This window comes from Stenella coeruleoalba (genome assembly GCF_951394435.1).
Source record: "Stenella coeruleoalba genome assembly, chromosome: 3".
NCBI lineage: Eukaryota > Metazoa > Chordata > Mammalia > Artiodactyla > Delphinidae > Stenella > Stenella coeruleoalba.
The window spans coordinates 167,368,495-167,396,485 of NC_137148.1; the positions used below are offsets into that span (position 1 = coordinate 167,368,495).

At 52.2% G+C, this 27,991-nt stretch overlaps 1 protein-coding gene across 1 annotated transcript; it reads right to left on the bottom strand.

Annotated features, from left to right (window-relative positions):
- Window positions 1-27,991, bottom strand: LOC307183247 (complement C3-like; the record flags this gene model as incomplete). The annotated part of the gene is made up of 41 exons (XM_079915498.1): window positions 1-210; window positions 638-773; window positions 883-972; window positions 1,052-1,135; window positions 1,553-1,642; window positions 2,104-2,209; window positions 2,431-2,517; window positions 2,838-2,925; window positions 3,988-4,033; window positions 5,632-5,722; window positions 6,777-6,836; window positions 8,058-8,216; window positions 8,382-8,551; window positions 9,709-9,862; window positions 10,023-10,118; window positions 13,038-13,206; window positions 13,435-13,510; window positions 14,678-14,881; window positions 15,027-15,113; window positions 15,291-15,342; window positions 16,005-16,211; window positions 16,612-16,751; window positions 16,855-16,940; window positions 17,259-17,370; window positions 17,553-17,750; window positions 19,124-19,201; window positions 20,691-20,820; window positions 21,223-21,384; window positions 21,681-21,890; window positions 22,056-22,265; window positions 22,356-22,496; window positions 23,169-23,284; window positions 23,551-23,671; window positions 23,811-23,913; window positions 25,017-25,104; window positions 25,331-25,413; window positions 25,496-25,584; window positions 25,683-25,753; window positions 25,942-26,116; window positions 27,597-27,804; window positions 27,921-27,991. 41 exons carry the CDS (start codon window positions 27,989-27,991, stop codon window positions 78-80), a joined length of 4,977 nt encoding a protein of 1,658 aa, XP_079771624.1. The 3' UTR covers window positions 1-77.

The following is a 27,991-nucleotide window of genomic DNA, read 5'->3' on the forward strand; positions in this document are numbered from 1 at the left end:
TCTTTATTTGCGGTGAAGCCCAGGGACCTGGGCATGCTTGGAGACAACCCCCTGAGAGCAGCAGAGGCCTCAGGGTCTCAGGACTCGCAGCCATGGGTGCGCATATATTCTGAAAACCCCTCCAGCTGGTCCAGCAATTCCTTCTTGCCCACTGCCCCATCCACTGGCCAGTGCATGAGGAACGTCTCCTTGCCCAGGACATGGGTGTATCTGTGGGCAAGAGGTGGCCAGGATGGTGAGGAGAGCCGGGTGCCTTGAAGGTGTGGAGACCTTTCTGACTTGCCCCTCTGCCCTGCCTGACAGACTCTCAGAGCCACAGCTTATAGCGTCCACTCCACCGGGCCATCTCAGGTCCCCCCACCTCTAGCCCATACTGCTGGGGATTAGAAAATGCTCCCCTTCCTCTGACTCGTTCCTGCCCTCTGTTGGAAATTTACAACTACATTTACAACATCTCCTTATGAATGGTGTTCCCTGGAGTTGTGCAGTGCACAGCCTGCACCACCATTCAGGGCAGCCCTGAAACCCAAGACTCGTGTTGACAGGTGCAGTAGAAACTTTGACACCAAGGACTGGACTGGGGTAGGGAAGGGGGCCCAGGCCTGAGTCCCCAGGGCAGCAGGAGCCCCCCACGCACTCAGATTTGACTCTCCACAGGTCTGATGTCTGGCCCATGATGAGGTATGTCTCGTGTTCTTGCAGCCCCAGGGAGTCATGGCAGGTGGCGTGAGTGACGAATTTCTTCATGGTGAGGGGCTTGGCAGAGTCCGTGCCTGGAGGAGAGGAGAACCAGTGTGTGAGCTGGCATAGGCCTGGCCCTCCTCTGCGTTGGGACCCCTGGGGTAGGCCCCCACGCCCCCTCCTCTGCCACCTTGGACATACCACTCTTGATGATGGCTTGGAGCTGCATGTTGTAGTAGATGTAGGGGCTGGAGGCGGAGGTCTCCACAGACTCCAGCCTGGCCTTGTACACTGGGGGAGGGGTCCAGGAGGGTGTCGTGTTGGTGTCCAGCCTGCAGGTGGGCCGCCCCCTGCCCCTCCCCACACTCACCAAAGTCCACGCCAACCTCACAGGCTGCTGCCTGGAGCTGCTCCTGCTGCAGGTGGTCGCTGTCCTTTGGGGATGGGCACTGTTCTGAAAGGTTGGGGGAGGGGGGGCGGCTGTTCTAGCTGCACTGGCGCAGGGGCCTTCCTCCCATCTGACCGCCATCCGGCCCCAGGCGGCAGCCGCTGGGTCTCTAGGTCTGGCCTTTCCGATCTGTAGGGTGCTCTCTCCTCCTCTGTCTCTCCGTTTGGTCTCTTTCTTTTCTGCTTCTCTCATCTGAGTGTCGCTCCGTGTCTGTGTCTCTGATTCGCCTGATCTTTGGCTGTGCCTGAGTGTATGTGTCATTCTCTGTCTCCTTTTCTCTGTCTCTCTTTGTCTCTGTCTTGCTATCTCTCTGTCTGTCTCTCTCTCTGTCTAAACTCAGCCCAGAAGGCGCCCAGGAAGTGATGAAAAGCTCTTGAACCCCTAGCCTGGCAGTCCCAGCCCTCCGTAGCCCCATGACCTCACCCTCGGCACATCTGCACACGTCTCTGTGGCAGATCTTCCTCAAGGAAGCGTGCTCTGTGGGCAGGTTGTAGAAGGAGCTGCACCTCTGGGCTGTGAGAAGAGGCGAGTGACCGGGGTTGGCTTGGGCCAGTGCTCCTGGGGGCTGGGTGCACGTCTGGCTCCGCCCCCAGCAGGCCCCGCCCCACCTGACCTGCCCAGCCACCCCCTTAACAGGTCCCTCCTCTTTAAAGAGCCTGCCCACTTCTTGCCCACCCTTACCCAGCGGGCCACGCCAAGTCCCTTCTTAGCTCTGCCACACCCGCTTCCAGGCCCCCCCCCCCCCCCCGGGGCCACTTTAACCACCAAGGAAGGCCACGCCCCTCATCACCACGCCCCTTTGGTCCCTTCCGGCGCCCTCTTGGCCACCCCTCCCACGGAGCCAAGGACCCCCTCTGCCACGCCCCATTCCCCCTTTTGGCCCCGCCCCTCACCCCTCCCTTTTTTTCTGGCCCAGTCCTTCTCAGGCCCTGTACCCTCCCGGGATAGCCCTCCACCCCAAGGCCCCTGCTCACAAGGCTCGTAGTAGTCGTAGACCATGACCTGGGCAGCCTGCAGGAACTCCGCCTGCAGCATCCTGTGGACGCGGAAGCCCAGCACCGTGTCTACCTCGTGGGAGAGCTGGAGAAGGGAAGTCCTGTCTGAGCTGATCAGGGCCACGGAGCATGGGGTACTGACCACAGGGCCTTGGCCATAACCACTGACCGCGTGGCCCTGAATACTGAGGAGCTGACTTCAGAGGGCATGGCTCTCGGACAACACTGACCAGGGTGCTGATTGTGGTTTCTCCGCCCATCCGGCTGCCCACGGACCTCTGGCAGAGGACACCTGGCCTTCCTCACCTTCTCCAGGTAGAGGACAACAGTGCTGTCGCTGGAGGTCGTCTTGGTCTCATACTGGAAGGCGTACCTCTCCACGTCGCTCGTGAGCTGGGGCAGAGGGTGAGGAATGCGCGTCGGCAGAGATCCTCCAAGGCACCCAGCCCCGGGAGCTCCAGTTAGTGTGAAGCAACTCTCAGAGCTCCCGGCCCTTGTCCAATCAGCCCCACTGTTGGGGAAACTGAGGCACAATCAGGGCAAGAATTTAGCTAAGGTCATACAGGGAGTCCCCCAGAAGTGACCATGGCCGCTGACCTTGGGGCAGGGACTGTGAGACATTAACCTGGGGGTCTTGACCCAGGTAGATGCTGTTCTGCGCCCACTCGGGGAATGTGGGATGTTGCCAGGGCAATCCCCGCCCTGCTCATTACCTGTTTGAGGTCATCCTGGTTGGGGTAGAAGCCGGTGAGCAGGGAGACCTCCATGATGGTCATTGTGGCCTCTCGATGACCCTGGTACCTGGGGATTTCACAGCACCAGTCTCTTCCCACTGTCCCCTTGCCCCTCTCCCACGCTCCCACTGTCATCACCTCTCGCCTGGACAAGGGCAGTAGCCTTCTCCTGTGTCTGCCTGTCGCTCCTCTGCCCCCAAGAGGATACAGCTTTAGCAAACAGAAATCTGGTATGTTGCCTCCTTGCTTAACTTCCTTGCTTTACCAAAACACCTGGCCTCATCCTTTCACTTCCCCTCCTTCCCCTCTGGCCTCTGATTGCTCTGAAGTGTCAGTCTCTTGCCTGCCACTGGACCTTGGCACATGCTGTTCTCTCAGCCTGGAATTCTTCCTCCCTCTTTGCCCTGAAAAATCCTGTCACCTTTGCAATTTCAGCTGATGCATCACCCCCTCTGGGAAGCCTTCCCCAGCCGGCACACCAGATCATTCTCTAATTTGCCCTCCTGTGGCTCCGTGGACCTCTCCTTTGCCACATTTAATCACGGTTGTCATTTTGCCTTGACTCTGGGTGATTATTCGGTTATTGTTTGTCTCCCCTGATAGTCTGTGAGCTCCACCAGGCAGGGAGGAGCTGCCTTTGCTCACAGCTGTGCCCCCAGCTCCTAGAACAGAGCCTGGCACCAATTAGGTGCTCAATACATTTAAAAAAAAAATCTGGGACAGACCTGGGTGAGGGTATTTGGGAGACAGAGCCAGACTGGGGTGGGGGCTGGAATGTCTGGAGAAGATTAAGAGAGGGGAGAGTCATGGGGTTCAGAGCTAGCCCTGGGCATCTGGGTCATGGTGCATGTTCACCGTGCAGGAGCCCGCCTTTCTGGGACAGGGAAAGCTGGGGGGCAGGGTTGGGATAGCAGGATGGTAGATAAGCATGGAAGGGTGGGGTAGGGGGCAGAAAGGGGGACAGGCAGGGGAGGGCAGGAGGAGAGGTAGGGATGAGGGGGCAGGCATGGAGAGGCAAGCGTGGCTGGTTCCCTCCCTCCACTCAGTACATAGGGAGAGCTGCTAAGGAGTCTGGATTCCAGGAAGTGGGTCCTTCCTCCTGCCCAGTCCACGATCCTGGTGACCTGACCTTGTTTCCATCCGGAGCTGAAAGGTCGCTTCCCCCTTTTTATTATCTGCAGAGAGAAGGCAGGAATTTAGAGGCTGGGTGACACAGCCTCTGGAGCCAGCTTCCTGGGTTCAAATCCTGGCTCTGCTATGACTTTGAGCAAGTTGTTTAACCTCTCTGTGCTTTGGTTTCCTAAACTGTAAATGGGGATCATAATATTCCCAACCCAGCTGGTTAATTTTAAGTGAGTTAATACAAGTAAAGCATTTAACATAATGCCTGATTAGTGCTTGATAGCTGTCAGTTATTATTACTATAGTATTACTACCATTATCATATTACTACTACTACTGCTACCACTACAATTAAGAAATGGGGTCCAAACCAAAGTCTTGGTCACTTTTAGTCCCTAAAAGTCTTGGGACTGGTGAGACTTGTTTCCCCCTACCCTGACAGTGAGCTCCCAGTGGCAAAGTCCTGTCTCTTCCTTCTTGGTACCCCAGACTGGAAACTCTGGAATCCATTTCTGATCATCTCCACAGCCCCTTCCCTGGTCCGGCCCCATCATTTCCTGCAGGACCAGTGCAGTCACCTCTTCCTTGGTCTCCCAGCTCCCACCTGTGCCCTCTATAGTCTGTTTCCCCCACAGCGGCCAGAGGGAGCCTGTGCGAACCTGTGCTAGGTCATGTCCCTCTTCTACTCAGAACCCTCTCTGGCTCCTATTTCACTCCAAGCAAACGCTAGAGTCCTCACCATGGCTTGTAAGTCCCTGCCCCATCTGCCCCATCACCTCTCCAACTCTTCCAACGAAAAATCTACCCCTTGCTCCTCTGTAGCCACACTGGCCTCCCTGCTGTTGCTCAAACCAGGTGAGTTCATTCTTGCCTCAGGCCCTTTGCACCTGCTGTTCCGTCTGCCTGGAATGCTCTTCCCTCAGATCCTTCCTGGCTCACTCTCTCACTTCTTTCATGTTTCATCTCAAATGCCACCTCCTCAGAGAGCTTCCCCTGGACTTCCTCCAAGTCTGTAGCACCTTTTCCTGCTTTATTTTATATGGTACTTATCATCACCTGCTATTATGCTTCATATTTATATTTTACAATGCAGATTCACTTATGTTATAAATAAATAACAATAAAAGTATAATATACTGTTATTGTATTGTTTGCGTCCTTCTACTAGAATGTGGGCTCCAGGAGAAGACGGGATAGTTTTCTTGTTCATGCCTACGTTCCCAGGGCCAAGAAACAGGGTGCAGCACCTAGTAAATGCTCAAAGAATATTTGTTGGGGAAGGGTAAGCTGGGACGAAGTGAGAGAGCGGCATGGACATATATACACTACCAAACGTAAAATAGATAACTAGTGGGAAGCAGCCGCATAGCACAGGGAGATCAGCTCGGTGCTTTGTGTCCACCTAGAGGGGTGAGATAAGGAGGGTGGGAGGGAGACGCAGGAAGGAGGAGATATGGGGATATATGTATAGCTGATTCACTTTGTTATACAGCAGAAACTAACACACCATTGTAAAGCAATTATACTCCAATAAAGATGTTAGAAAAATATTTGTTGAATGGCTGAATAAAGCAATAGAGATGCTTACTGAATGATAGCTAAAATAAAGTAATAAAAAAGAAGAGCTGGGTATCCCTGAGTCCAGGCTCACCTTTCGGGGCTGTGTGAAGAGTCACATTCAGGTGGTACAGGTTGCAGGTGTCCTCCCAGGACTCTGGAGACCTGTGGTACATGGTCAGGATCTGTCGGAGGGGGAGGTGTCAGAGCCCATCCACACTAACTCCTTTCCTCCTTGCTTCAGTTCCTGCCTGCCCAGCTCTCTGCCCCATGGGGAATTCACAGCGAGGTCTTTCCCATTCAATCCATGTGTTCAGTGGCCAGAACACCCTATATAGTCTAGGCAGGCCAGCTCTGTAATAAAACTTCCTGCAGTGTTGGCAATAGTCTCTAACTGTGCTGTCCGTGTGGCAACCACTAGACACGTGGCTTTTTTTTTTTTTTTTGGTTGTGCCGTGCAGCATGCGGGATCTTAGTTCCCCGACCAGGGATTGAACCCATGCCCCCTGCGATGGAAGCAGGGAGTCTTAACCACTGGACCGCCAGGCAAGTCCACACATGTGGCTATCGAGCACTTGAAATGTGACTAGTTCGACCGAGGAACTGAATTTCTTATTTTATGTCATTTAAAATTAGCTGAAGTTTAAGGTGGAGTGTGACTTGCCTGAGGTCACACAACAAAGGCAGGGATTCAACTCTGTTGGCTCTATTGCCTGAAACATGATAGCAGGCTACCTTGAATTTGGTGACAAAGAAGGCTGTCCTCCTGGGTCATAGGGCATAGGGCCAGACGATGTAATGTGTGTAACAGTGTCTGACACACAGTAAGTGGTCAAAATAGCCTTCAGATATTGGGGGAAGGGTGGGGTTGTTCTCTGGGTTTTGAGAGGCATCCTGGCAGGAGAGTCTTTCTTTTAGGGGGCAAGGAAAGAGACCACTTCAGGGATTCCACATAGGAGGGGCAGAGGGGTCCAAAGATCTCTGGCCTCTGTCTTCCCTGACTCTTGACTTACTGAAAGTGAAAACCTCTATTTCCCCACCCGTCACATGGAGCCCATATTTTTACCAGCTTCTCAGGGGGGTTTTGAGGTGTCCTTAGATTGATGCCTAACAAAGGGTTGTGTCCTAAATGGTAGCTAAGGTTATTGCTTATTTCAATCTTGTTTTGGAGTCTATATTTGCCTCTATTTCCACCAACTGGGGGAGCCCTGGGCTCTAGCTAAGGAACACAAGACCTACCGAGATGGTGCCTCTTCCACTGCCGCTGGCTCTGATCTCTAGGTCATCCTGGGCAGAGAACTGAAAAGAGAGGGGAGAAGGATTTGAGGGGAGAAGAAGCAGCAAAACATGGCTTACACGCAGTGGGGATGGAGAGGAAAGAAGGCACGGGCACTGGGGCCTCAGTTATTTCCCTAACTTGGCGTCTAGTGACTCTCCCACCTCTCTTCATGAAGATGGTTTTACTTTTCCTTCTTTTTTTTAAAAACTATTTATTTATTTAGGCTGCACCAGGTCTTAGTCGCGGCACGCGGGATCTTCGTTGTGGCATGCGTGAGGGATCTAGTTCCCTGACCAGGGATCAAACCCGGGCCGCCTACATTGGGAGCGTGGAGTCTTACCCACTGGACCACCAGGGAAGTCCCTGCATCTGCTCTTGTTTCCCTCATTCATTCTTCCCTCATCGGCCAGAGCAAACGTTTACAAATTCACATGCAATCACATCACCCCTGCTTAAATCCCATTGCTGTTCTTAGAACACTCTTGCCTCAGTGCCTTTGCACTTGCTGTTTGTTCTGCCTAGATATCCACAAGGATCACATCTGCCTTTCCCTAAGGTCTTTGCTCAAATATTACCTTCTTGGTGAGACCTTCCCTACCCAGCCTAATTACAACTCCTTGATGTTCCCACCCCCTCCCTGCTTAATTCTTCCCCATAGCACTTGCCGTCATTTAACACATTACATATTCTATTTATTCACATCGCTTTTTTGTCTATCCCCACTTAAATATAAAATTCTACAGGGACAGGGATTTTTTTTTCTGTCTTGTTCATGGCCATATTCCCAGAACCCAGAACAGTGTCTGACACACAGTAAGTGCTCAAAAAGGATGATTGAATAATTGAAGGTGACTATCACCTCCTTCATGGAGTAAGGTCATGGAGGTTACCTTACTCCCCATACGCAGGTTATTATGTCCTTTACACACTTATTTCATTCCCCTGTGTTCTGAAAGCTTAAAGTGGAATGTAGAATTATATTTATTGTCTTAATTTCTTTCTAGAATGTAAGTGTTTTGAGAACAGGGACCACAGATGTTTCATAATGTAACCCAGGAGAATGCTTGGCACACAGTAGGTGCTCAGGAAATGTTTGTGCAATGAATGAACCAATACATTGATAGTATAGCCAATGGTGATTGGATAATACTGGTGAGGGGAGATTTCCAGGGACATGACTCTTGGTCTCATCTCCAGTGCAACTACCGTGAGGACTTCCCAGCTGCCCCTTAGCTCCATACCTTTGCTGACCGCAGCTGGTAGGCATTGTTCTCATCGATGAGCCATTCCATATTCAAGGCTCTCTTGGGGGCTCTGATCTGGACGCGGAGATCCTGGACACCGTCGAAGGGGACAGCTTCGCGGAAGCGTGTGAGGGCCTCTATGGCCACGACCGTGGTCTGGGTGTTGGGATGGGGGCCTCGGATCAGCACCACTGACAGCGCACCGGAGCCCCGTGGGGCACGAGCACCACGGACAGCTCCTTCCGGCGGGCCAGTAATGTCAGCACCTCTGCTAGCGACCCCCCCCTTCCCCCTCCCCCCAGTTTCCGAGGCTCCAGTCACCTGGGTGGACTGGAAGCCTCCTCCCAGCTCCCGTTTCTCCAGTAGCCACTTGGCGATGGCGTGCGTCTCATTGTGCCGACCCAGTTCCAGCTTCTGCATCAGCGCATAGGCCGTGGCCTCAATGGTGTAGAGGGAGTCCATGTCCAGGTCCACTGGCCAATGGGTTTTGTCTAGAAGATGGATGCCCACCTTGTCACGCAGATCTGGGCCCACCTACCTAAACCTGCCCTCTCCTCGTGTCACATTGCCCAGTTTTTCTCATCTGCTATTTTATTGAGCACGTACTTTATGTGAAAATCTTTGCTGAGGAGACGTATGGACATTGCATTTTTCAGAACCACTCTAGGAGACAGGGACACTATTTAGAGTTGGGGAAATTGAGGTTCAAAGAAGCCCCTCCACATTCCTCTCGGTCCCACTGCAAGTGAGTTTTTCTACCTCCACTCCTCTTGACTTGGGGAATGGAGAGGATGGGACCAGGACCCTCAGGGATGGGATAGCGCAGGCCATGGGAAGCAAACCCCTGTCAGTTACCTATGTTTTATGACCTTCTTTCCATTCTCGAACATACCAAGCACTTTCCCACTTCAGAGCATTTGCACGTGCCATTCCTTCTGCTTGGAATATCCTTGGCCTTTCACGTAGGTGAGCATTCTCATCTTTCATTCCAGCTGAGGGGTCCCCTTTTCACAGAGGCCTTCCCAGTTCTCCAGTCTATACTCCCCTCCCCTCATCATCGCTCCCACCCACCTTGTATGTTATTATCTCAGCGCCTGTCTCAACTAGTAATTCTCTTTTGATCTGTTTGTCTTCCACCTGCCTCCCTCAGGAATGCTGGGGACTTTTTTTTTTTTTTTTTTTTTCTGGGATGGAGATTAGTTTCTTCACTTCATGATTCATCAGTGGAAGAGAAAAGGTTTTGCATCTATACATGTCTATCAGCGGTCTGGCTGTTTTCAATCACTCAATCAACAAAACACTCAACCGTAAGTAGGAGTCCCTCCTCCCTGTGCCCTGCCTCCCTCCCATACTCCCCCCTGCCCCTCTGCCCTCCCCGCACCCCCCATGCCTGGGCTCTCAGTGGATTCTGGTTGGCTGCTGGGCTCATTTCCTGCGAGCCGGCCTGCGCTGGGGACTTTTGAGGGCGGGGACCACATCAGTCTTGTTCACCTTGGTTTCTCAGGGTCTGAGCTCAAGGGTGGGCACACCATAGGTGCTCATAAATGAAGAATCACATTTTGCTGGATTTGACATCATACAATCCCCCTCTCTCTGCCCCCGTGACTGTGGTTAACACATAGTTGGTTGAAAAGTGACCCCCACCCACCCTGGCTGGCAACGCTGTCCAGGCGGTCGTTGGCTCGGGGGCTCCTGGTGAGGGCCAGAGCATAGGAGACTATGGCTACGGCAAAGGTTGTCTGAATGTGGGGGAGTTTTTTCTCCAGGAAGTCACCGGCTTGTTTCATGCTGGCAGCCAAGTTCTAGAAAGTCAAGAGAAGAGGCTAGAGGGAGGTGATCAGAGGAAAGGGGTCTGGGAGTTAGAAGGGAGGAAAGCAGTAAGAAGGACATGAGGGCAGGGGAGCCCGCTGCGTGCAGGGGGCGTGGCACCCTGCAGACCCTGCCCTCGTCTTTGGGTCCTACCGGTATCTTCTGGTTGCACAACTCCTTCCCCTCATTCAGAGCGATCAGGACGAGAGCTGTGAGGGATACATTTGCCTCCGAGCCTCGGTAGCCACCCTGTGGGGATGCAGAACCACAGCCATAATCTCTACCATCTTGGAGACACCTTCCCCAATCTCTCCTGACTGACCTTGAAAAGCTCCCAGGTGCTCAGCTCTGGGCTGGATGATGCTGAAAGCAGGATGAGGAAAGGGGTAGAGGAAGAGGACCTATCTTGAGATTTGCCTGTGTGGGGTCTGCTTTACTATAAGAAAAGTTGACAGCCGTGGAGGGTGCTGTGCTAAGCTCTCTATGCTAGCTCAAAACATTCTTGCAGCAGCTCCATTCTCCTGATGAGCAAACTGAGGGTCAGAGGGTGAAGTGTCCCCATTGCTAGTAAATGACCGACAAGGTTCAAACTCCTCTTGAGTCTCCCAAGTTCCACCCTCAATCCCTGTACTGGACTGAATAATTTTCCCCCAAATTCTCATCCACCCAGAACCTCAGAGTGTGACCTTATTAGGAAATAGGGTCTTTGTAGATGTAATGAGCTAAGTTAAGAATAGGTTATACTGGATTAGGGGGACCCTGTATCCAATGACTCGTGTCCCTATAAGAAGGTACACATAGAAGGAAGAAAGCCATGTGAAGATGGAGGCAGAGATTGGAGTGATGTGGCCCTAAGCCAAGGGATGCCGAGGATTGCCAGGAACCGCCAAGCTAGAAGAGGCAAGGCAGGATTCCCGCCCCATGCCCCAACGAGCCTTCAGAAGGAGCATGGCCCTGCCGAGACCTTCAGCTTGGACTTTTAGTCTCTAGAACTGGAACCAAAAAAATAGATTTCTGTTGTTTTAAGCCATCCAGTTTGTGGTACTTTGTTACAGCAGCCCTAGGAAACTAATACATACCCCAAAGTCTCTTCTTCTCACAGTGGCCAATGAAGCCTGTGAACTCTTGAATCAGTTTACATCCGTCCTCTGCTCAGAACCTTCTGTGGCTCCCACCTCACTTGGAGGAAAAGCTCAAGTCCTCCCTTTGGCCCACAAGGCCCTGCACACTCTGTCCCATCACCTCCCTGCCCTCCCCTCCTCCCTCTCTCTCCTCGCTCACTCTGTTCCAGCCACACTGGGCTCCTCACTGTTCCTCCAAAATATTGGGCACATTCCAGTCTCAGGACCTTTGCACATGCTCCTCCCTTTGCTTAGGACACTCTCTCCTTAGTTATCCACAGGACTTGCTCCCTCGCCTCTCCAGTTCTGTATAAATATCATCTCCTCAGGAAACCTTCCAAAATGTCACCCTTCCCACCTTGATCCCCCTTTCCCTGCATTTTTCCCATCTCACTTATAACATGCCACATCACTTATGTCTCTGTTGTGCTAATTGCCTGTCTGTCCTCCACTAGAATGTCTGCCCCATGAGGACAGGGATTTTTGTCTGTTTTGTTTGCCCTGAGCCCCCAGTACTTAAAGCAGTGCCTGGCACATTATAGGTGCCTGATAAATGTTCGTTGGTGGAAAGAAACTCAGATCTGTGAGCCTGTCTTACTGTGACTGTGTTTGTAACTCCTCTAGGTACCGCCTTCCTGTACCACGTAGGGCTTTCACTCACACAGCCCTCCCTTCTTTTGGGGGTGCATTCTGTCTTCGCTGGTTCATTCATCCATCCAGAGTTTCATTCAGCATCACTTGCTGACTATGATGAACCAGACCTGCTTTTCTCCCTGGAGGACTCACAGTGTAGGAAAAGCAAACCCTAACCAGACTATTGCAAAGCCCCACAGGCTTCAGGACCTGGCGTCTTTCCTCCTTCCTAGGCCTCGGGATGGATCACCTCTTTGCCATTTTTGGGCTCTGATGACACTGGTCTCTTTTCCCCGTCCTCAAACATGCCAGAGCCTCAGGGCCTTTGCACATGCTGTTCCCTTTGCCTGGAGCTCTGTTTTCCATTCTCTCCTCCGCTGTCTCCTATTCCTTCTTCAAGTTGCTGCTTTACCGTCACTTCCGCCTGTAGGCTACCCCTGACACCCCCAGCGCTGGGCATGGCCCCTATTAAATCCTATCTCCTGCTTTTCTCTCCCATGGAACTCGGCGCAATTGTGACTTAAACAATCACTAGTTATAATTATTTGGTGAACTTCTGTCTGCCCCCCACTACCCAGCTTGTCAGTTCTATAAGCAGGGGCTGTCACTGCCTTGTTTACCTCTGTGTCTCCCCTCTCCCCAGCACAAGGCCTGGCACACAGCAGTTGCTGGATGAATGTTTGTTGAATGAGTGAATAAATCACATCCCTAACGTGATAGGTGCACAGGACAGGGCTGGTATTCGGGGAAGACTTAGGGGAGGTGGTGTCCAATCTAAATCTAACGAGAAAACATACTTTGGCTAGGTGCAGGGGAAAAAAGGGATGAGGGGTGACTATACCATGCAGAGAGAGCAGCCTAAGCAAAGATACGGAGGTGAGTTGGAAGGACCTGTGAGCAGGGAGTATTGAGGGGTGAGACTTGGGAGGAGATACAGAAGAGAAGGACATAGTAGAGAGACACCGTTGTAGGTGACTGTGTTTGTCTGTAGGTGACTGCCACAGAAGGTGTCTGAGCAGGGGAGAGACCTCCCAGGCTGTTTGAAAGCTGTTTCTGGAGGCTGGTGTGGAGGAACAATTGGTAGGGATGGGTGTGTTGGCTGGCGGAACACGGAGGACTCAGACCCAGAGAGAGGTGGGCCAGGACTGGCAACTCCTTGAAGTAGGGGTGGGGGGATAGGTCCCAGATGTGCCCAGCCTCCCCACATTGTAACAGTTGTGCCCAGCCTCCCCGCATTGTAACAGAGTGCAGCACGGTCCAGAGCAGGGAGATGTGATGCTTGGTGCCGGACCTCAGCTCTTTCCTGTTCTCATTCTACCTGGGAACACGTCAGAGGGCTGAAATTCCCCTCCCAGTGTGCAGAGCCCTTGGGTTTTGTTTGAATGGCTCAGGCGGTGGGGTGGGGGGTGGGCACCTTCATGGACCCCATGACCACAGGGCTTTCCTCCAAGAAGCTCCCGTCCTTCGCCTGCCTCTGGGTGATGATCCAGTTGGCAATGGTGCAGAGAGACTCAGGGTTGAACGCCCCCATTGTCATGGTAGGGTAGGCCAGGGCGAAGACCCGGAATACGTAACTCGTGAGCCTGTTGGAAGGGAGACGGGGTGGGTGATGGCTGGCAGTAGTCACCAAGGGGGTTCTAGGACAGGGGCGTCTACACTATGGAGAAGTCTACCCCAGAGACCACGGCAACTTGGAATGCTGCTGGCTTACAGGCTGCCTGCCCCAAGACCCCTCAGTGGGGATACTTCTGGGGTCATCAAGCCCCAGGCTGGTCCCTCAGGCTTCCTCCTACCAGGGTCCTCATCCTTACCAGGTGCTTCCTGGGTTTCCCTTGCTGGTGTGGTAGGTGCTATCTGCGCTCCGGTGGGTCAGCATCCGGCTGTACCCTGGGAAAACAGGTGGATGGGAATTTACCGGGAGAGTTGGTGCTTGGGTGTGGCTGTGAAGGGGGGGGTTAGTTACCAGGCATAATCTGGGGGGGCAGGGTGTGGGTGGGACTTAGGGGCGCATCATATCTAGATGTAACCTGGAGGAGGGGACTGGTCCAGGTGCCTTAAGGAGGGAGCTGCAGGGCCCAGGTGTAAATGAAGGTCATGGCCACATGTGACAGTGGGAGCCAGGGTACAGCTGTATCTGGGGGTAAACTGGGAAACTGTGCCATTGGGGTGTGACTGGGAATTACTGCTGAGGAGGAGTGTGACTGGGGAGGGGTGTGACTGGGAATTACTGCTAGGAGGGATCATGGACGGCGAAACCCAGGAAAGGGCGTATCCTGAGGGGCCACTACCTGGGTGTTTTCTTGGGGGTTGTCTCTTGGCTGTAAACTAGAGATGTCAGTGTGTCTGTGTAGTCAAAGGATGTTACTCCTGGGTGTATTTTGGAGGAGGTACCTCTTGGGTGGATTCTGAGTGTTGCTGCTTGGGTATTACCTGAAGGCTACCTGGAGGTTTACTGTTTGGGTTTAACACTGGGGATGATAGTGTCTGGGTGTCACTTGGATGGAGAGCTGGTGTCTGTGTGTAACCAGGGAGACGGGGTCAGCGTCCAAACTAACTGGAGGGTCTCTGTCAGGGTGTAACCGGGGTGTGTATCTATGGTTATTACCTGGGGGGTTTGGATGGAACCTGGGAAGGTATTAGCATTCAGGTGTAACCGGAAGGCCACCACCTGGGATTATTCTGGAGTTTTCCCGCCTGGATGTTCCCTGGGCGTGTAGCCCAGGGCGTGGAACTGATTGGCTATAACCTGGGACAATGTCTGGATATAACATAACCTGGGAGGTTGCTGCTTTGGGGTTAACCAGGGTGTCTGTTAAGAGACTTGTAGCCTGGGAGAGGGGTCAGGGTGAAGGAATAATGTGGGGGTCACAATTGGGGGTCACCTGGGGGACTTGGTGTCAGGTTGCCATCTGGGAGAAGTCAGAGTTTGGGTGCTATTGTCTGGAAAGGTCCAGTGGGGTACCCCAGGGGTACCTCAGCCACCCTCCCCAAGAGTCCCGGACACCCTCATCCCAGGGAGGTCCTTGGAGGTCCCAGGAGGGGATCCACTCTCACCGCTGACAATGTTCTTCATCACCTGCTCCCTGAGCTCTACCCCAACCTTGTTCCACTGGCCTGTGCTATCCAAATAGCGTGCCAGGATGATCACGGGTGCCAGGGAGCTCAGCGTCTGTTCGGGGCAGCCAGTGGGGACCCTCAGCAGCCGCCTTGTTTCTTTGGGTGTCAGGCTGCCCAGGATGGTCTCTCCAAGGATGTCACCTGTCAGGTGGGCATGGTCTAAGTTACCATGGCTCCCCGATGGGGACCATAGGTCCCCCCGGCCCCTCCTGCCCCTGTGCCCAGGCAGGCTCTGGAGGAACCGGCCCCTCCTCAGCCCCCGCAGGAGCCAGCTCTGTCTAGGCACCTTGAATGCTGACAAACACTTCTGCCTCTGTGTTGGGCATCTTGTTCAAAAAGTCCTGTTTTGGCACCAGCTCCGTCTGGGTGTGACCTGAGCAGGCACAACCTTGTGTGACAAGCGGGTTCTGGGACTGGGGAGGTCAGGGTTCGACTGCAGACTCTGGGAGAATCTCAGACTGCCCCCCTGACCAGATCCCTTCATTTCAGCCCCTCCCTCCACTGGCGCATGGTTCCAGGATCCCACGTGCTCCCTGAAGACCCCACAAACCTTGGGGGTTCAGGAGGATGCTATGGGATATTTGCTGTATCTGACCCCCTGCCTGTAGGATGCAATGAAGAAGAAAGTTAAAAACAATAGTCATAATGACAGTAAGACGAAGTATTGCTTAGCTATAAAGAGCACAGACTCTGGGACCCAGATATCTGGGTTCAAATCCCAGCTCTTTTGCTTCCTAGCTGCATGACCTCGGGCAAATTACTTCACCCTCTCTGTGTCTCAGTTTTCTCATCCATAAAAGGGAGAGTACAGTAGTTCCGACCTCATAGAGTTGTTCTGAGGGTGCAGTGAGTTAATATTCTTAAAGTGCTATATCCTAAGTGCTAAAAAATGTGTTTGTTAAGTAAATAAAGTATTACTGATGGGTCATGCACTGGTCTTGTGTAATTTTCACAGCTCTCTGATTACTCGTGGGTATGAGGATTATTCCCATCCTGCAAATGAGGAAACAGAGGCTCAGAGAAGTTAAGTAACTTGCCCAAGGTCACACAGAAGAGACAAGGTTTGAACCCGAGCCTGACTCCAAAGGCCCGAAGCGGGGACTCTGTGACTGAGTTTTCAGATCATTGTCTCGCACCTTACTCCTGTCCTGGAGGCCTGTTCATTGATCTTGGGCCCACCTGCCCCTCCCGTGATCACACAGCCTGGAGCTCAGGAGAAGCCCCACTCGCTGCACTGGCAGCAAGGGCTGGGGGTGCCTATTACCTGGACCAGGAGTGTCTTCCTCACGTGGTCCTGGACCCCAAAGCCCATGACCTTGACCTCCACATCCACTTTGCCTGTTTCAAGTGGGAGAAGCACGAAGGGCACCATCTTGGAGGAGGTGGGGGGCACGACAACCACCTGGCGGGAAGGGGCTCCTGGCTTTGCCGCACTGCACAGTGGCTCCTTGTGGGGGAACTCCACTCGGACCTGGGGCAGGGTGGGCAGTGAGAGGGTCCTGATGCATGAGGAGGCCCAGGACCCAAGAGTCACAGTCTCCTCCCTGCCCCCACCCTGAGAATCCTGAGTAGGTGACAGTGTAGCATAATGATTGAGAGTCAAGACCCTGCCCGGGTTCAAACCCCTTCTGTCACTTAGGTGCTATGTGATCTCAGGAAAGCCATGCAAGTTTCCTTATCTCCAAACCAAGAACAGTCATAGCAACCATCTCCTGGGGTTATTGTGAGGCTTAATGGGAAAATGTCTTAGAAACTTTTTCAAAAAGCCTGCCACTTCACTGGCTCCTTCGAATAATGGACACACTCCATCCCCCTTATAAAACACACTGACAGACATTTTTGGGGGGAGAGGGGAAGGCTGGGGGCTTCACCTTGACTGGGTGGACCATGAAATTGTACAGCACAGCTTGGATCTGGACCTGCTCGTTCCTGATCACGGAGAAGGGCAACTTAAGGTCCACAAAGAATGATTTCATAACTGTCAGCTCAAAGGGGTCAGAGACGCAAAGACCTAGAACCAGGAGGGCGCTTGACGTTAAGCAGAGGCCAACTGCCCTGGGGCTGGCCAGGGCCACTGTGCTCCTATTCCTTCAGCGCTGGGCTTGTGGGGTTACCTTGTCCAGCCTTGACACTGACGGCCACAAACTTCCATGTGGTGATGGAATCTGGCACGGTCACACGGGTGCTGTAGTGCGAGATGCTGCAGACAGTGCAGGGTAGGGGGAAGGGAACATAAGTGAGTCTGTGCTGCCTGGACAGAGCCTCTGATCGAGGGTTACTGTCTTGGGCTTACCATCACTATGAAGGGGTCAGTGGGTCACCCAATTAGAGAAATTATCACGAGAGGGACATCATTTGGGGGGACCCACTGGGATCTTTATCCCCATCCAGGAAGTTTCCTGTCATGGGACAATGCTGAGAGCTCAATGTCACTCCTGGGGGCATTGGCCATGACGGATGGCCCCTGATGCATGGACGGGCCAGGGACCAGAGGCTGGCATGGGGGCCATAGTCCTACCCCGATTCACTTTTGGGCAGAGTAATCTTCTTCCAGAACCAACTTTCAGGGAACAAGCTCCGGACAGGCTGGTCCTCCTGGAAGATGTCATCAAAGTCCTCGTCTTCATCCACTGTAGGGAGGAGATGTGGGGCAGGGTTTCTTTTGCATGTCTCCCATGACCCACCAGACTCTTCAGTGGGGTCCTCCCACCTCATCCTTCCACGGCACATGTCACCCCTTGACCTGTCCATGACACTCCATGTCCCTCAGTGGAGCCCCCCGACCCTGTGCCTCCTGCCGTGGCCCCCTCACTTGTCCCCAGAAGCAGCTGCTCCTCTCGGGCCTCCCGACTCAGGGCCTCAGACACATGGCAGCAGCTCAGGAAAGCGGCGATGCAGACTGGTCCATAGCGGACATGATGGGTCCTCTCCACACACGATAGTCCCACTGGGCTCTCCCGGAGCCCAGCCTCACAGCACTTTCGCTCCAGCTCTGTCTCGAACTTGTTCACTGCAGGCCAGAGTTAGTGGGACAGAGGAGGGGCTGGGTAGGACCTGAGGAAGCAGGGACCCATCCACCTCAACGCCATGTACACCTGACCTCTGTTTAGCCATATCTCTGGCAATGCTGTCCCTAGAACTTTGCCTGTATCTTTCCCCTGAAGCTTCACATTGAACTCATATGATGAGTTCTGATGAGGAAGCTGAGGTACAGAGAGGTCAATTCACTGGCCCAGGGTCACACAGCTCACAAGTGGCAGAGCTGGGACTGGAATTGATGCTGCTGCTTCTGCTACTTCTTCTCCTTCTCCTTCGTTTGGGACAGGGATTGGCAATGCCATGTTTATTTATTGAAGTTGGGATTTTGACTCCTGGTTTTCGTTGTGTGTTTTAAAAAAATGAAAACACAAAACTTGCTGTAGAGCATGATGTCAAGTTGAATGCTTCTAAATTAGCGAACCGAAGGAATGCACTTAAATATAAAAAATATTATAGCAATTTAATAATCTTATTGTCTACCATATAACATGATGAGAACATCTATAGTTAAGTGATTGTTACCATAAATAAAATAACAGTTTATATTATGTACTGTTCTCAGAAGGTTAGCATGATTTTTGATATTGAAATTAGAGTTAGGGTTTTATCTCAATTTTTATTAGATTTCACTTATTTTCCCTTTATTTAGATCCACAAAGTCATTAGTGCTGCTTAAAAAGACTGACAAATCTAATATTCATAGAATCCATGCTTCTAACAAAACCCAGTACTGCCTCTCATCTTCCTTGAACTCTAGGCTTCTTGGTCCCGTCCACACCCTGGTCTTGGTCTACATATTATCCATCTCCCCTTTCATCTACCTTCCTTCTGGTATCACGGAAGCTAGACATCTAAAAACTACATTTCCCAGACTCCCTTGCTGCTAGGGTCCTGGATGGGATGAGAGTCTGCCACCCAGACGCTCTTGTATAGAATTTGGAAAGTGGAAGAGAGGCGGAGACCATTTTCCCTGCAACGGTGGTAGCTGATGGGTGGGCTCCAGTCTATGTGTTTTTGTAACAGGCAAAATTCTGTGTTTCACCATCTACCTGCCAGCTTCATGAGAAATATTGGCAGTGTTTCCTGAGATTTCATGCATTGAAACCTAGATTTCATGCATTGTAAGAACTACAATGGAGTGATCTTGAGTCTCAGCAAGCAGCCTTCCAACTTCCACTCCTAAAGTTCAGCTAATGATTTTGAAAGCACCAAACTCACATCATGAAATCACCTCCCCTCCCCGTCCCCCGACTGGAGTACCTAGAGTGGTTTCAGTTTTCTGTTCTAAGCCCTGATGAATACAGGTTAGGGAGCCAGGAGGGCACATCCAGCTTTAGCTCTGACCTGCATTCCTCTTGGTCTCCAGGCTCTTCAGGGAGCGGCGGTGACGGCTGGGAGATGGGCTCTGGGGGCAGTGCCAGTCTGGGGATCAGAGGGAAGAATGAGAGAACAAGTGTCAAGATCATTATCAACATCCTTTATGCATCACCTCACTTTATCCCACAGCCTCTTCGTAGTCAAGATTTGCCACTTAAAAGTTGTGCAGGGCTTCCCTGGTGGTGCAATGTTCAAGAACCCGCCTGCCAGTGCAGGGGACACGGGTTCAAGCTCTGGTCCGGGAAGATCCCACATGCCGCAGAGCAACTAAGCCCGTGCGCCACAACTACTGAGCCTGTGCTCTAGAGCCCGCGAGCCACAACTACTGAGCCCACGTGCCACAACTACTGAAGCCCGTGCACCTAGAGCCCATGCTCTGCAACAAGCCGCCGCAATGAGAAGCCCGCGCACCGCAACAAAGAGTAGCCCCCGCTTGCCACAACTAGAGAAAGCCTGCGCGCAGCAACGAAGACCCAATGCAGCCAAAAATAAACAAATGAAATAAATTTATTTTTAAAAAAAGTTGTGCAATCTTCAGCAAGTCACTTAACCTCTCTGGGTTTTAATTTCTCCAGCTATGTAAAATGGAATAATCATAGTTCTATCTATGAGATCATGCATATAAAAGTACTTAGCACAGGGTCCAGCTTGTAGTAAATAGAAATTGTTATTTTTTAAAAAATATTTATTTATTTGGCTGCGCCAGGTCTTAGTTGCAGCACTCAGGATCTTCATTGCAGCATGTGGGGTCTTTTAGTTGTGGCATGTGGGATCTTTTATTTGTGGCATGAGGGATCTTTAGTTGCAGCATACGAACTTTTAGTTGCGGCATGTAGGATCTAGTTCCCTTACCAGGGATTGAGCCCAGGCCCCCTGCATTGGGAGTGTGGAGTCTTAGCCACTGGACCAGCAGGGAAGTCCCAGAAATTGTTATTAATAACACTATTTATAGCTGAAAGAAGACCCTCCTAGTTGTCCCCAAAATATCCATTCTCCCCTACCGTTTGGGGCAACTAAACTTCCATCTTTTATGTATCACTCAGAATGAAGACTACATTTCCCAGTCTCCTTTGTGCCTAGATAGGGCCATGTGACTGAGTTCTGGCCAATGAGATGAGAGAGAAGTGTACTAGTCTTTCCACTTCCCTTCATCCTGGTGCCTGGCAGGAGGTCCTGGTGAGACTTCATCTTGGAATATGGCAGAGCAACAAGCTAGAAGGAGCCTGCGTCCCAGAACGACCTCTGGACTGTTACTGAGCAAGAAATAAACTTCTACCTGTTTAAGCTACTGTTAATTTGTATCCCTGATACACATGGCCAAAACTACATCTTAATTAGCACACAGTAAGTTACTTCTATTATTACGTACATTTTATGGAGAGAGAAACTGAGAATCAGAGAGGAAATATGACCGGCCTATGGTAAGTGGCAGGGTCCTAGAGTTTAGCTCATCTGTTTCACACCAAAGTCCATGTTCCTAACCACTAGATAGCACTTCCCCCACCCCTGCCGTCTTCCTGCCCCCCTCATGTACCTGAGCTTGCCAAAGTGTCCATGCCTGTGCTCATCTTCATGTCCAATCCAGCATCCTTGAACACAGCAAGTCTGTCTTTCCCACTGCCTGCTGTGCAGCCAATGTCATGTTCCTCCACCGTATCCCAGACCTGAGGGTCAAGAGAGGAACCTGGGGCTTCCCTGGTGGTGCAGTGGTTGAGAGTCCGCCTGCCGATGCAGGGCACACGGGTTCGTGCCCCGGTCCGGGAAGATCCCACATGCCGCGGAGCGGCTTGGCCCGTGAGCCATGGCCGCTGAGCCTGTGCGGCCGGAGCCTGTGCTCCGCGACGGGAGAGACCACAACAGTGAGAGGCCCGCGTACCGCAAAAAAAAAAAAAAAATTCACATAATCACCCATTTACTGAGCCCTTACTACCTGCCAATCTCTATGCTGTGCACAGGCTCCTTGAATCCTTGCAACCACTGATGTTGTTCATTTAATAGGTGAAGAAACTGAGGCTCCAGCTAGAATCTCCAGGCAATCTTTGGGTCCAAAGCCCACATGTTCTTACCTTCTTCTGTGTGAGCTTGTGTTTGCTGTTCAAGATATAGACAGCCTTGTCCACGGCCACCAGCCCCACTGTGGCCTCTGCATCACCTGTCACCTTCAATTCCACCTGGCTGCTGGGCTGTACAGGCTCGAGGTATCCTTCATTCTTCATGCCAACTTTCAGCTAAGCAAGGAAAAAGAGATGTCAGTATAAGAGGCTCATAGGTCACCAAGGGGCTTCCCCAAGTCCATTTTCAAGTTCATGCTCCCTCGGCTCTGATGGAGCATCTGGGAACTCCACCAGGCCAATCTCAACTCTACATACTTACTTGCATCTTCTCCGCCTCTTAAGTTGAGGTTTTAAGGCCACATCGTTTCTCCTTCCTCTCCTCTGCCTCTAGACTGAGAGCCCTTGAATTTGTACAGACCATCTCCCAAGCATTATGATGGTGGTGTACAACTTCAAGGAGTTTGACTCACCTTCTCTTTGCATTTGTCATTCACAGCAATCCAAATGGAATCAGCCACCAGTTCAGGGTCCTGCCCTGTTCCCCTTGGCAGTAAATAAAAGGCCAGGATGCGGAAGGAAGGAAGCATCTCTGAAGTAACGTCGATAATGGCTGACGTGTAGACACTCCCATGACTTTTTAACTGATGTTTGGCATACACGATCTGGCCCTTACTCAGGACCTTGGAGACAAGGGAGACTGTGGATGAGAAGGGATGAGAACCAGCCCTTCCCCTAGGCTATCCCAGCCCACAAGGGAGCCCCCTAGTCCCTTTCCTTCAGCCCCTATAGGTCTGAGTCCATCCCAGATGGCTCCCACCGGCTCAAGTCCTGGCCTGACCCCTCACCAGGATGGTGAAGTGAGTGATCCAGTCCTTGGCTGCAGGATTTTGATGCTTTGTGTTGAGACTCAGCTGGATGTTGCTGCCAACCTCTGTGCTCAACGTCTTCACCTCAATGTGCAGGAAGTTCCCTGACCCATCCTGGGTTGCGTAAGGCCAAGCCGTCATCCTGGCTGAAGCCTGCTCCTCTGGCTGGAGAGGTGCATCAGTTTCCACCTGGGGAGCATGATGGGCAAGTAAATCCCTAATAACCCTTCCAGCTCACACAGTCCCAGCCCCACTATCCCTGCCCCATAAGGTTGGTACCAGGATAGGGAGCTCCTTCAGATCTCCGTTGGTGTTGATGGTCAGAGTGGCCACCCCACTGGACGAGGTATGTACTTTGTGGTTTTGGTAGCGGACGAGGACTTTGGAGGCTGGGGACCCATCAGGATTTGAGACGAAGACCTGCGGTGGAATCTGGCATGAGATCATGGACAGGCCTGGGGGTGGCCTGGTGTAAGAGGTGGGAACTGGGAATGCAATCTGGATAGGACTGCCTTGTACAGCTGTACAGGTTGTGCACTGAGCAACACCAGGGGCACCTCTCATTTAGAGCCTATGAGTGGAGCCCCTAGAGTTTTGCAGAGTACAACCGTATGTGGCAGCCCTGGGTGTTGGTGTACCGGGGGGTAAGGGTGGGGGGAACTGAGGGTGAAAAGGGTAGGAGAAGATGTGGAGGGCTTGGGGAAAACTTGGAGTAGGATTGGCACCAAAGGATGTCTCCAGCTTTTCTAACGCTTATCAGACTTTTCAAAGTCACCCCAAATGAATGTATGTAAAAAGAGCATGCTTTCTGGGCAAATGTAGCCTTAAGATAAACTTCTAAGCATCACTTTCCAGCCTGACTGTGATCCCTGACACCCCCAAAGAGAAATTCTGGAGCCATCACTGTGCTTTGGGGGGACCTGGTTAAGACTTGAGGGAACCTTGGGATTGGTCTGGAGGCATGATGGACTCAGCTCTCAGACAAATGAGCTCTGGGAGGCAGGTGAAACCTGTGTGGGTTTTTGTCTACTGGGAAGGTCTGTTTCAGGGAGGGGCCCAGAGTCCCTGCATGGAGTGAACCCAGACTCTGACCCTAAAGTGGAATGGCATCCCTGGCTTGAAGTACTGGGGTGTCCTGGTGAACTTGATGTTGTATGGGCTCTGGACAATCTTCACCCCGGAGGTCTCGGCCTGGACCATCTCACCCCCTGGAGAGACAGGAGGATCGTTAAGTTCTGCGGCAGAGGTTCAGTTTCCTGGGGAAAGAGCAGGCTGGTATGGGAGGCCCATCTTGGTGAAGGTAGGAAAAGACAGTAACACGATTTCAGTTCCTCCCAGCCCTTCCAGCATTTCCCCATTTCTCTGATGAGGAAACTGAGGCAGGAGGTGGCCCAAGGTCACATGGGTGGAGTGTCTGGGTTGGGAAAGGACACAGTGTCCTGACCTCAGCCAGGGCCCTGGGTGAGGGTGGCACCTGTGGAGAAGACAGTGACGTTGACAAAGATTGAGGCCCCAATGAAGTCCTCTTCCGGGCCTTGGAATGTGGCCATCAGTGTGCCCTTCTGGAGGGAGACGTGGCCGAGGCCTTCAAAGATCTGCTCTCAGTGCAAGAGAGAGGAGGGGAGATGGTTTCTTGGGAAGTGGGCGATAGCAGAGGGAGGGGAAGTGGGGAAGGGGGAGAGAAGGGGGAGGAGGTGGGGAAGGAGAGACAGGGGAGGGGTGGGTCTCAGTCACCTCCACCTTCTGCAGGGAGCTTTGGATGGGGATCCGATGGGAATCCTGCTTCACCCCAAAGATGGCCAGAGCGTGTCCATCCACTGGCTTGTTGAATATATATCTGGGGGATGGACAGCCATCTCACTGGCTCTGAAGCACCCACACAACCTCATGTATCTGCAGAGACAGCCTGTGTAATCTCATGGGGCTGCAGAAATGGCTGTAACACTTTGGGAGGGGCGGAAGTGGCCCTTGGTAACTTAGATGTTTCCATTACTGACCAACACAAGCCTGGGAGGTGACAAATATGTCCCTTAAGGCCTTGTTGGGTTGCAGATGAAGCCTGTGCAACCTCACAAGATGGTAGAGGTAGGCTGTACAGCCATATGGAGCCACAGAGAAATGTGAACAAGGACTTCACTGGTGGCGCAGTGGTTAAGAATCCCCCAGCCAACGCAGGGGACACAGGTTTGATTCCACATGCCGTGGAGCAACTAAACCCGTGCGCCACAACTACTGAAGTCTGCATGCCTAGAGCCTGTGCTCTGCAACAAGAGAAGCCACCGCGATGAGAAGCCCACGCACCACAACGAAGAGTAACCCTTGCTCGATGCAACTAGAGAAAGCCCGCACGCAGCAATGAAGACCCAACGCAGACAAAAAAAAAAGAAAAGAAAAGAAAGAAAGAAATCTGAACAGCCCCTGGGATGGCAAGGATGACCTATGAAGCCTCGTGAGGCAGTCTAGGTGACCTGTCTAGCATGATAGAGCTGCAGAAATGGTCTGTATAATGGCAAGAAGTGGCAGACATGGCCCTTACAACCCTAGGTGGACAATATGGCCCGTACAGCCTTGTAAAGTTGTGGGGATGGTCTGTAAATTCCATAAGGCAACATATGTGACATTTGCAATTTCATAGAACTTCAGAGATGGTCTGGACAACCTCACAAGATGGCAAAGGTGCCTATGCAACCTCGTGGACCTTCAGAGATGGTCCAAACCATGAGAGGTCGTATAACTCCATTAGGTAGATAAGGTGGCCTGTACAACCCCAGAGACCTGAAGGGATGGTCTGCATAACCTCACGGGACAAGATTGTGTCATGGGCGGCAGAGAGTGCCTCTCCTATACCCTAAGAGCTACAGAAGTGGTTCCTTTCTCTCTACCCATTCAGTTTCCTGGCATTTCTGGTCCTCTGGCCAGGCTGGGGGTAAAGGAACTCACCGGGCCTGGATATTCACACCCAGAGCCTCATCGTTGAGGTAGAAGAAAGTCTTGTTTGGTGTCAGCTGGACCTCAAAAGATGGGAGCGCTGGGTGCAGTAGAGAGAGAGTCACCCTCAGCGTTTCACTGTCACCCCCCCACATCCCCTCCCTGCCCTACTCGCTCCTTCCTCAGTGATTCTGGCAGCCCCCAAGGGCTGGAACACATAGTCGTCAGGCCCCGGCACACAGCAGGTGCACCGTGAGACCTCCTTTGCATTTCCAGCCCCGGTCCTGGCGAGATCCACCTTGCCCGCCCTGGCGCACCCTTCTCACCAAACTCCTTCACTTCAAAGGTTGCCTTGAACTTCTGCTTGGGTGCGCTTTGGTATCTGGCTTCGATGCTCCAGGTCCCAAGACTGAGGCACAGAGAGTTAGGAGAGATGGAGCCTGAGGAGGAGAACCTCCCTCCCTCCACTCCTAGGGTTCCCAACAGGGCACCTGATGAGCTCTGGGAGGTGGAAGGAGTTTGCGAAGACGCTGTCCTTGGCCAGGAAATCCTGGCTGATGACAGTGATCCCCTCTGGGTTCTGCGGGGACACAGGGGGTGGTTGGTTCATGCCCCAGGCCGTCAGCATGTGATATAACCCCAGTGTCTGGGATCCACCCTCCCCTCGGGAGAGATCACCTTGATGTCCAGAGTGAATGTCCTGGGCACAGGATCCATCCTGTGGTTCACAGTGTACACCCGGTATTGAACTGGAGGAGGAGGGAAGGCTCTGAGCACGGGATAGAGTTTGGAGGGGGGGTGGGTGTAGTCATTAGGATCTTGGGCAGTGGGGGGACCTTGGACAGAAGGACACCCTGGTAGGTGGAACATGTGGGCATGGGGGAAACTGGGGATGAGAGTCAGCGACTGCCCCAGGCCAAGTGCCTGGGGGCTGTACCCAATTGCTCAGGAGTGTAGATGGTCTTGTCTGTCTGGATGAAGATGTAGCCAACGTGGGGAGCCACCAGCACCAGCTTCTCCATTAATGCGGAGGCCGAGGTGGGTGCCCAGGTTGCCTGGATGATGACATACTGCGTTCCTGGTTGTGGCGGGTAGACCAGGCTCTCGGGAATCTGGGGAGAGATGCCCACACTCCTCAGGGCCTGCTGGGGTCTCCATCCCTGGGGGCAAAGCCCTGGACCAGATCTTGGAGAAGCAATTGAATGGGAGCTCTCTGGTTCTGCCCTTGGGAGCAAGGCCCCCACGTGTGCCGCCCAGGTTGCTGCCGAACAAGGGTATCCAGCCTAGCGCGGGGTGGGGGGGTTGGGGGGTGGAGGGGGGGATGCGATCCCGTTTAGGCTCAGTTTCCCAGACTACCAGCAGAGGGCGCCTTTTATTAATTCGCACAGAGACGTTATACGGACTAATCAAGGCCTTTCTCGGAGCCCAGACCTACGGAACTTTGAGTTTCTGAATGGATAGGACATGCAAATTGGTGTATATAGAATACATAAACAACAAGATCCTACTGTATACCACAGGGAACTGTATTCAGTATCCTGTGATAAACCATACGGGTAAAGAATAAGAAAAAGAACAGATGAATGGATAAAGAAGATGTGGCACATATATACAATGGAATATTACTCAGCCATAAAATGGAACGAAACTGAGTTATCTGTAGTGAGGTGGACGCACCTAGAGTCTGTCATACAGAGTGAAGTAAGTCAGAAAGAGAAAAATAAATACCGTATGCTAACCACATGTATGTGGAATCTAAAAAAAAAAAAAAGTTCTGAAGTACCTAGGGGCGGGATAGGAATAAAGACACAGACGTAGAGAATGGACTTGAGGACACGGGGAGGGGGAAGGGTAAGCTGGGACGAAGTGAGAGAGTGGCATGGACATATATACACTACCAAACGTGAAATAGATAGCTAGTGGGAAGCAGCCGCATAGCACGGGGAGATCAGCTGGGTGCTTTGTGTCCACCTGGAGGGGTGGGATAGGGAGGGTGGGAGGGAGACGCAAGAGGGAGGGGATATGGGGATATATGTGTATGTATAGCTGATTCACTTTGTTATAAAGCAGAAACTAACACACCATTTAAAGCAATGATACTCCAATAAAGATGTTAAAAAAAAAGAATAAGAATATGTATGTATGTATAACTGAGTCACTTTGCTGTACAGCAGAAATTAACACAACACTGTAAATCAACTATACTTGAATTTAAAAAAATGGATAGGACATAAGAGAAGCAGTAACTATATCCAGGCCTTGCATCTCTCTTTTTTTTCAAAAAGATTTTTTTTTGATGTGGATCATTTTCAAAGACCTTACTGAACCTACTACAATACTACTTCTGTTTTGTGTTTTGTTTTTTTGGATGTGAGACATGTGGGATCCTAGTTCCCTGACCAGGGATCGAACCTGCACCCCATCCAGTGGAAGGTGAAGTCCCAACCACTGGACTGCCAGGGAAGTCCCACAGGCCCTGCGTCTCTTCTCCAGTGTGCCGCTTGGGAAGTCCCTCTAGAGTCTGCCCCTCTCTATCCTTGCTGCTGACCCGGAGATTCCCTTTATGGCCACCCAACCCGGCCTGTCACCCACCGTCACTGGTGCCTGGTCCATAAAGTGGTTTTCTGGTGAGAGAACGAGCTGAACCCTAGCCACTGGCATCTTCTTCATGGGGAAATCCCACACGGTGAGGTTCACCTTGAGGGTCCTGGTGAGGGGCTCTCTGGAGTCCGAGTGAGCCTGCACGTGGATGTTCTCCGGGCTGCCGACCCGCAGGACCCGGGGGGTCACCAGGATGTACCTGTCAGCAGACAAACATGGGGGCACAGGGGGACTCTAGAGGTGGAAGTGATGGACGGGGGTCACATGCAGGGAATCATAGAGATGGCAGATGTCCCCTCACTTCTCCAGACTCACAGCGGCTCAGCATGGGCAACGGGGCTCCCCAGGAGGAGCAGAATCAATCCTAGGAGCCAGGGCACATCCAT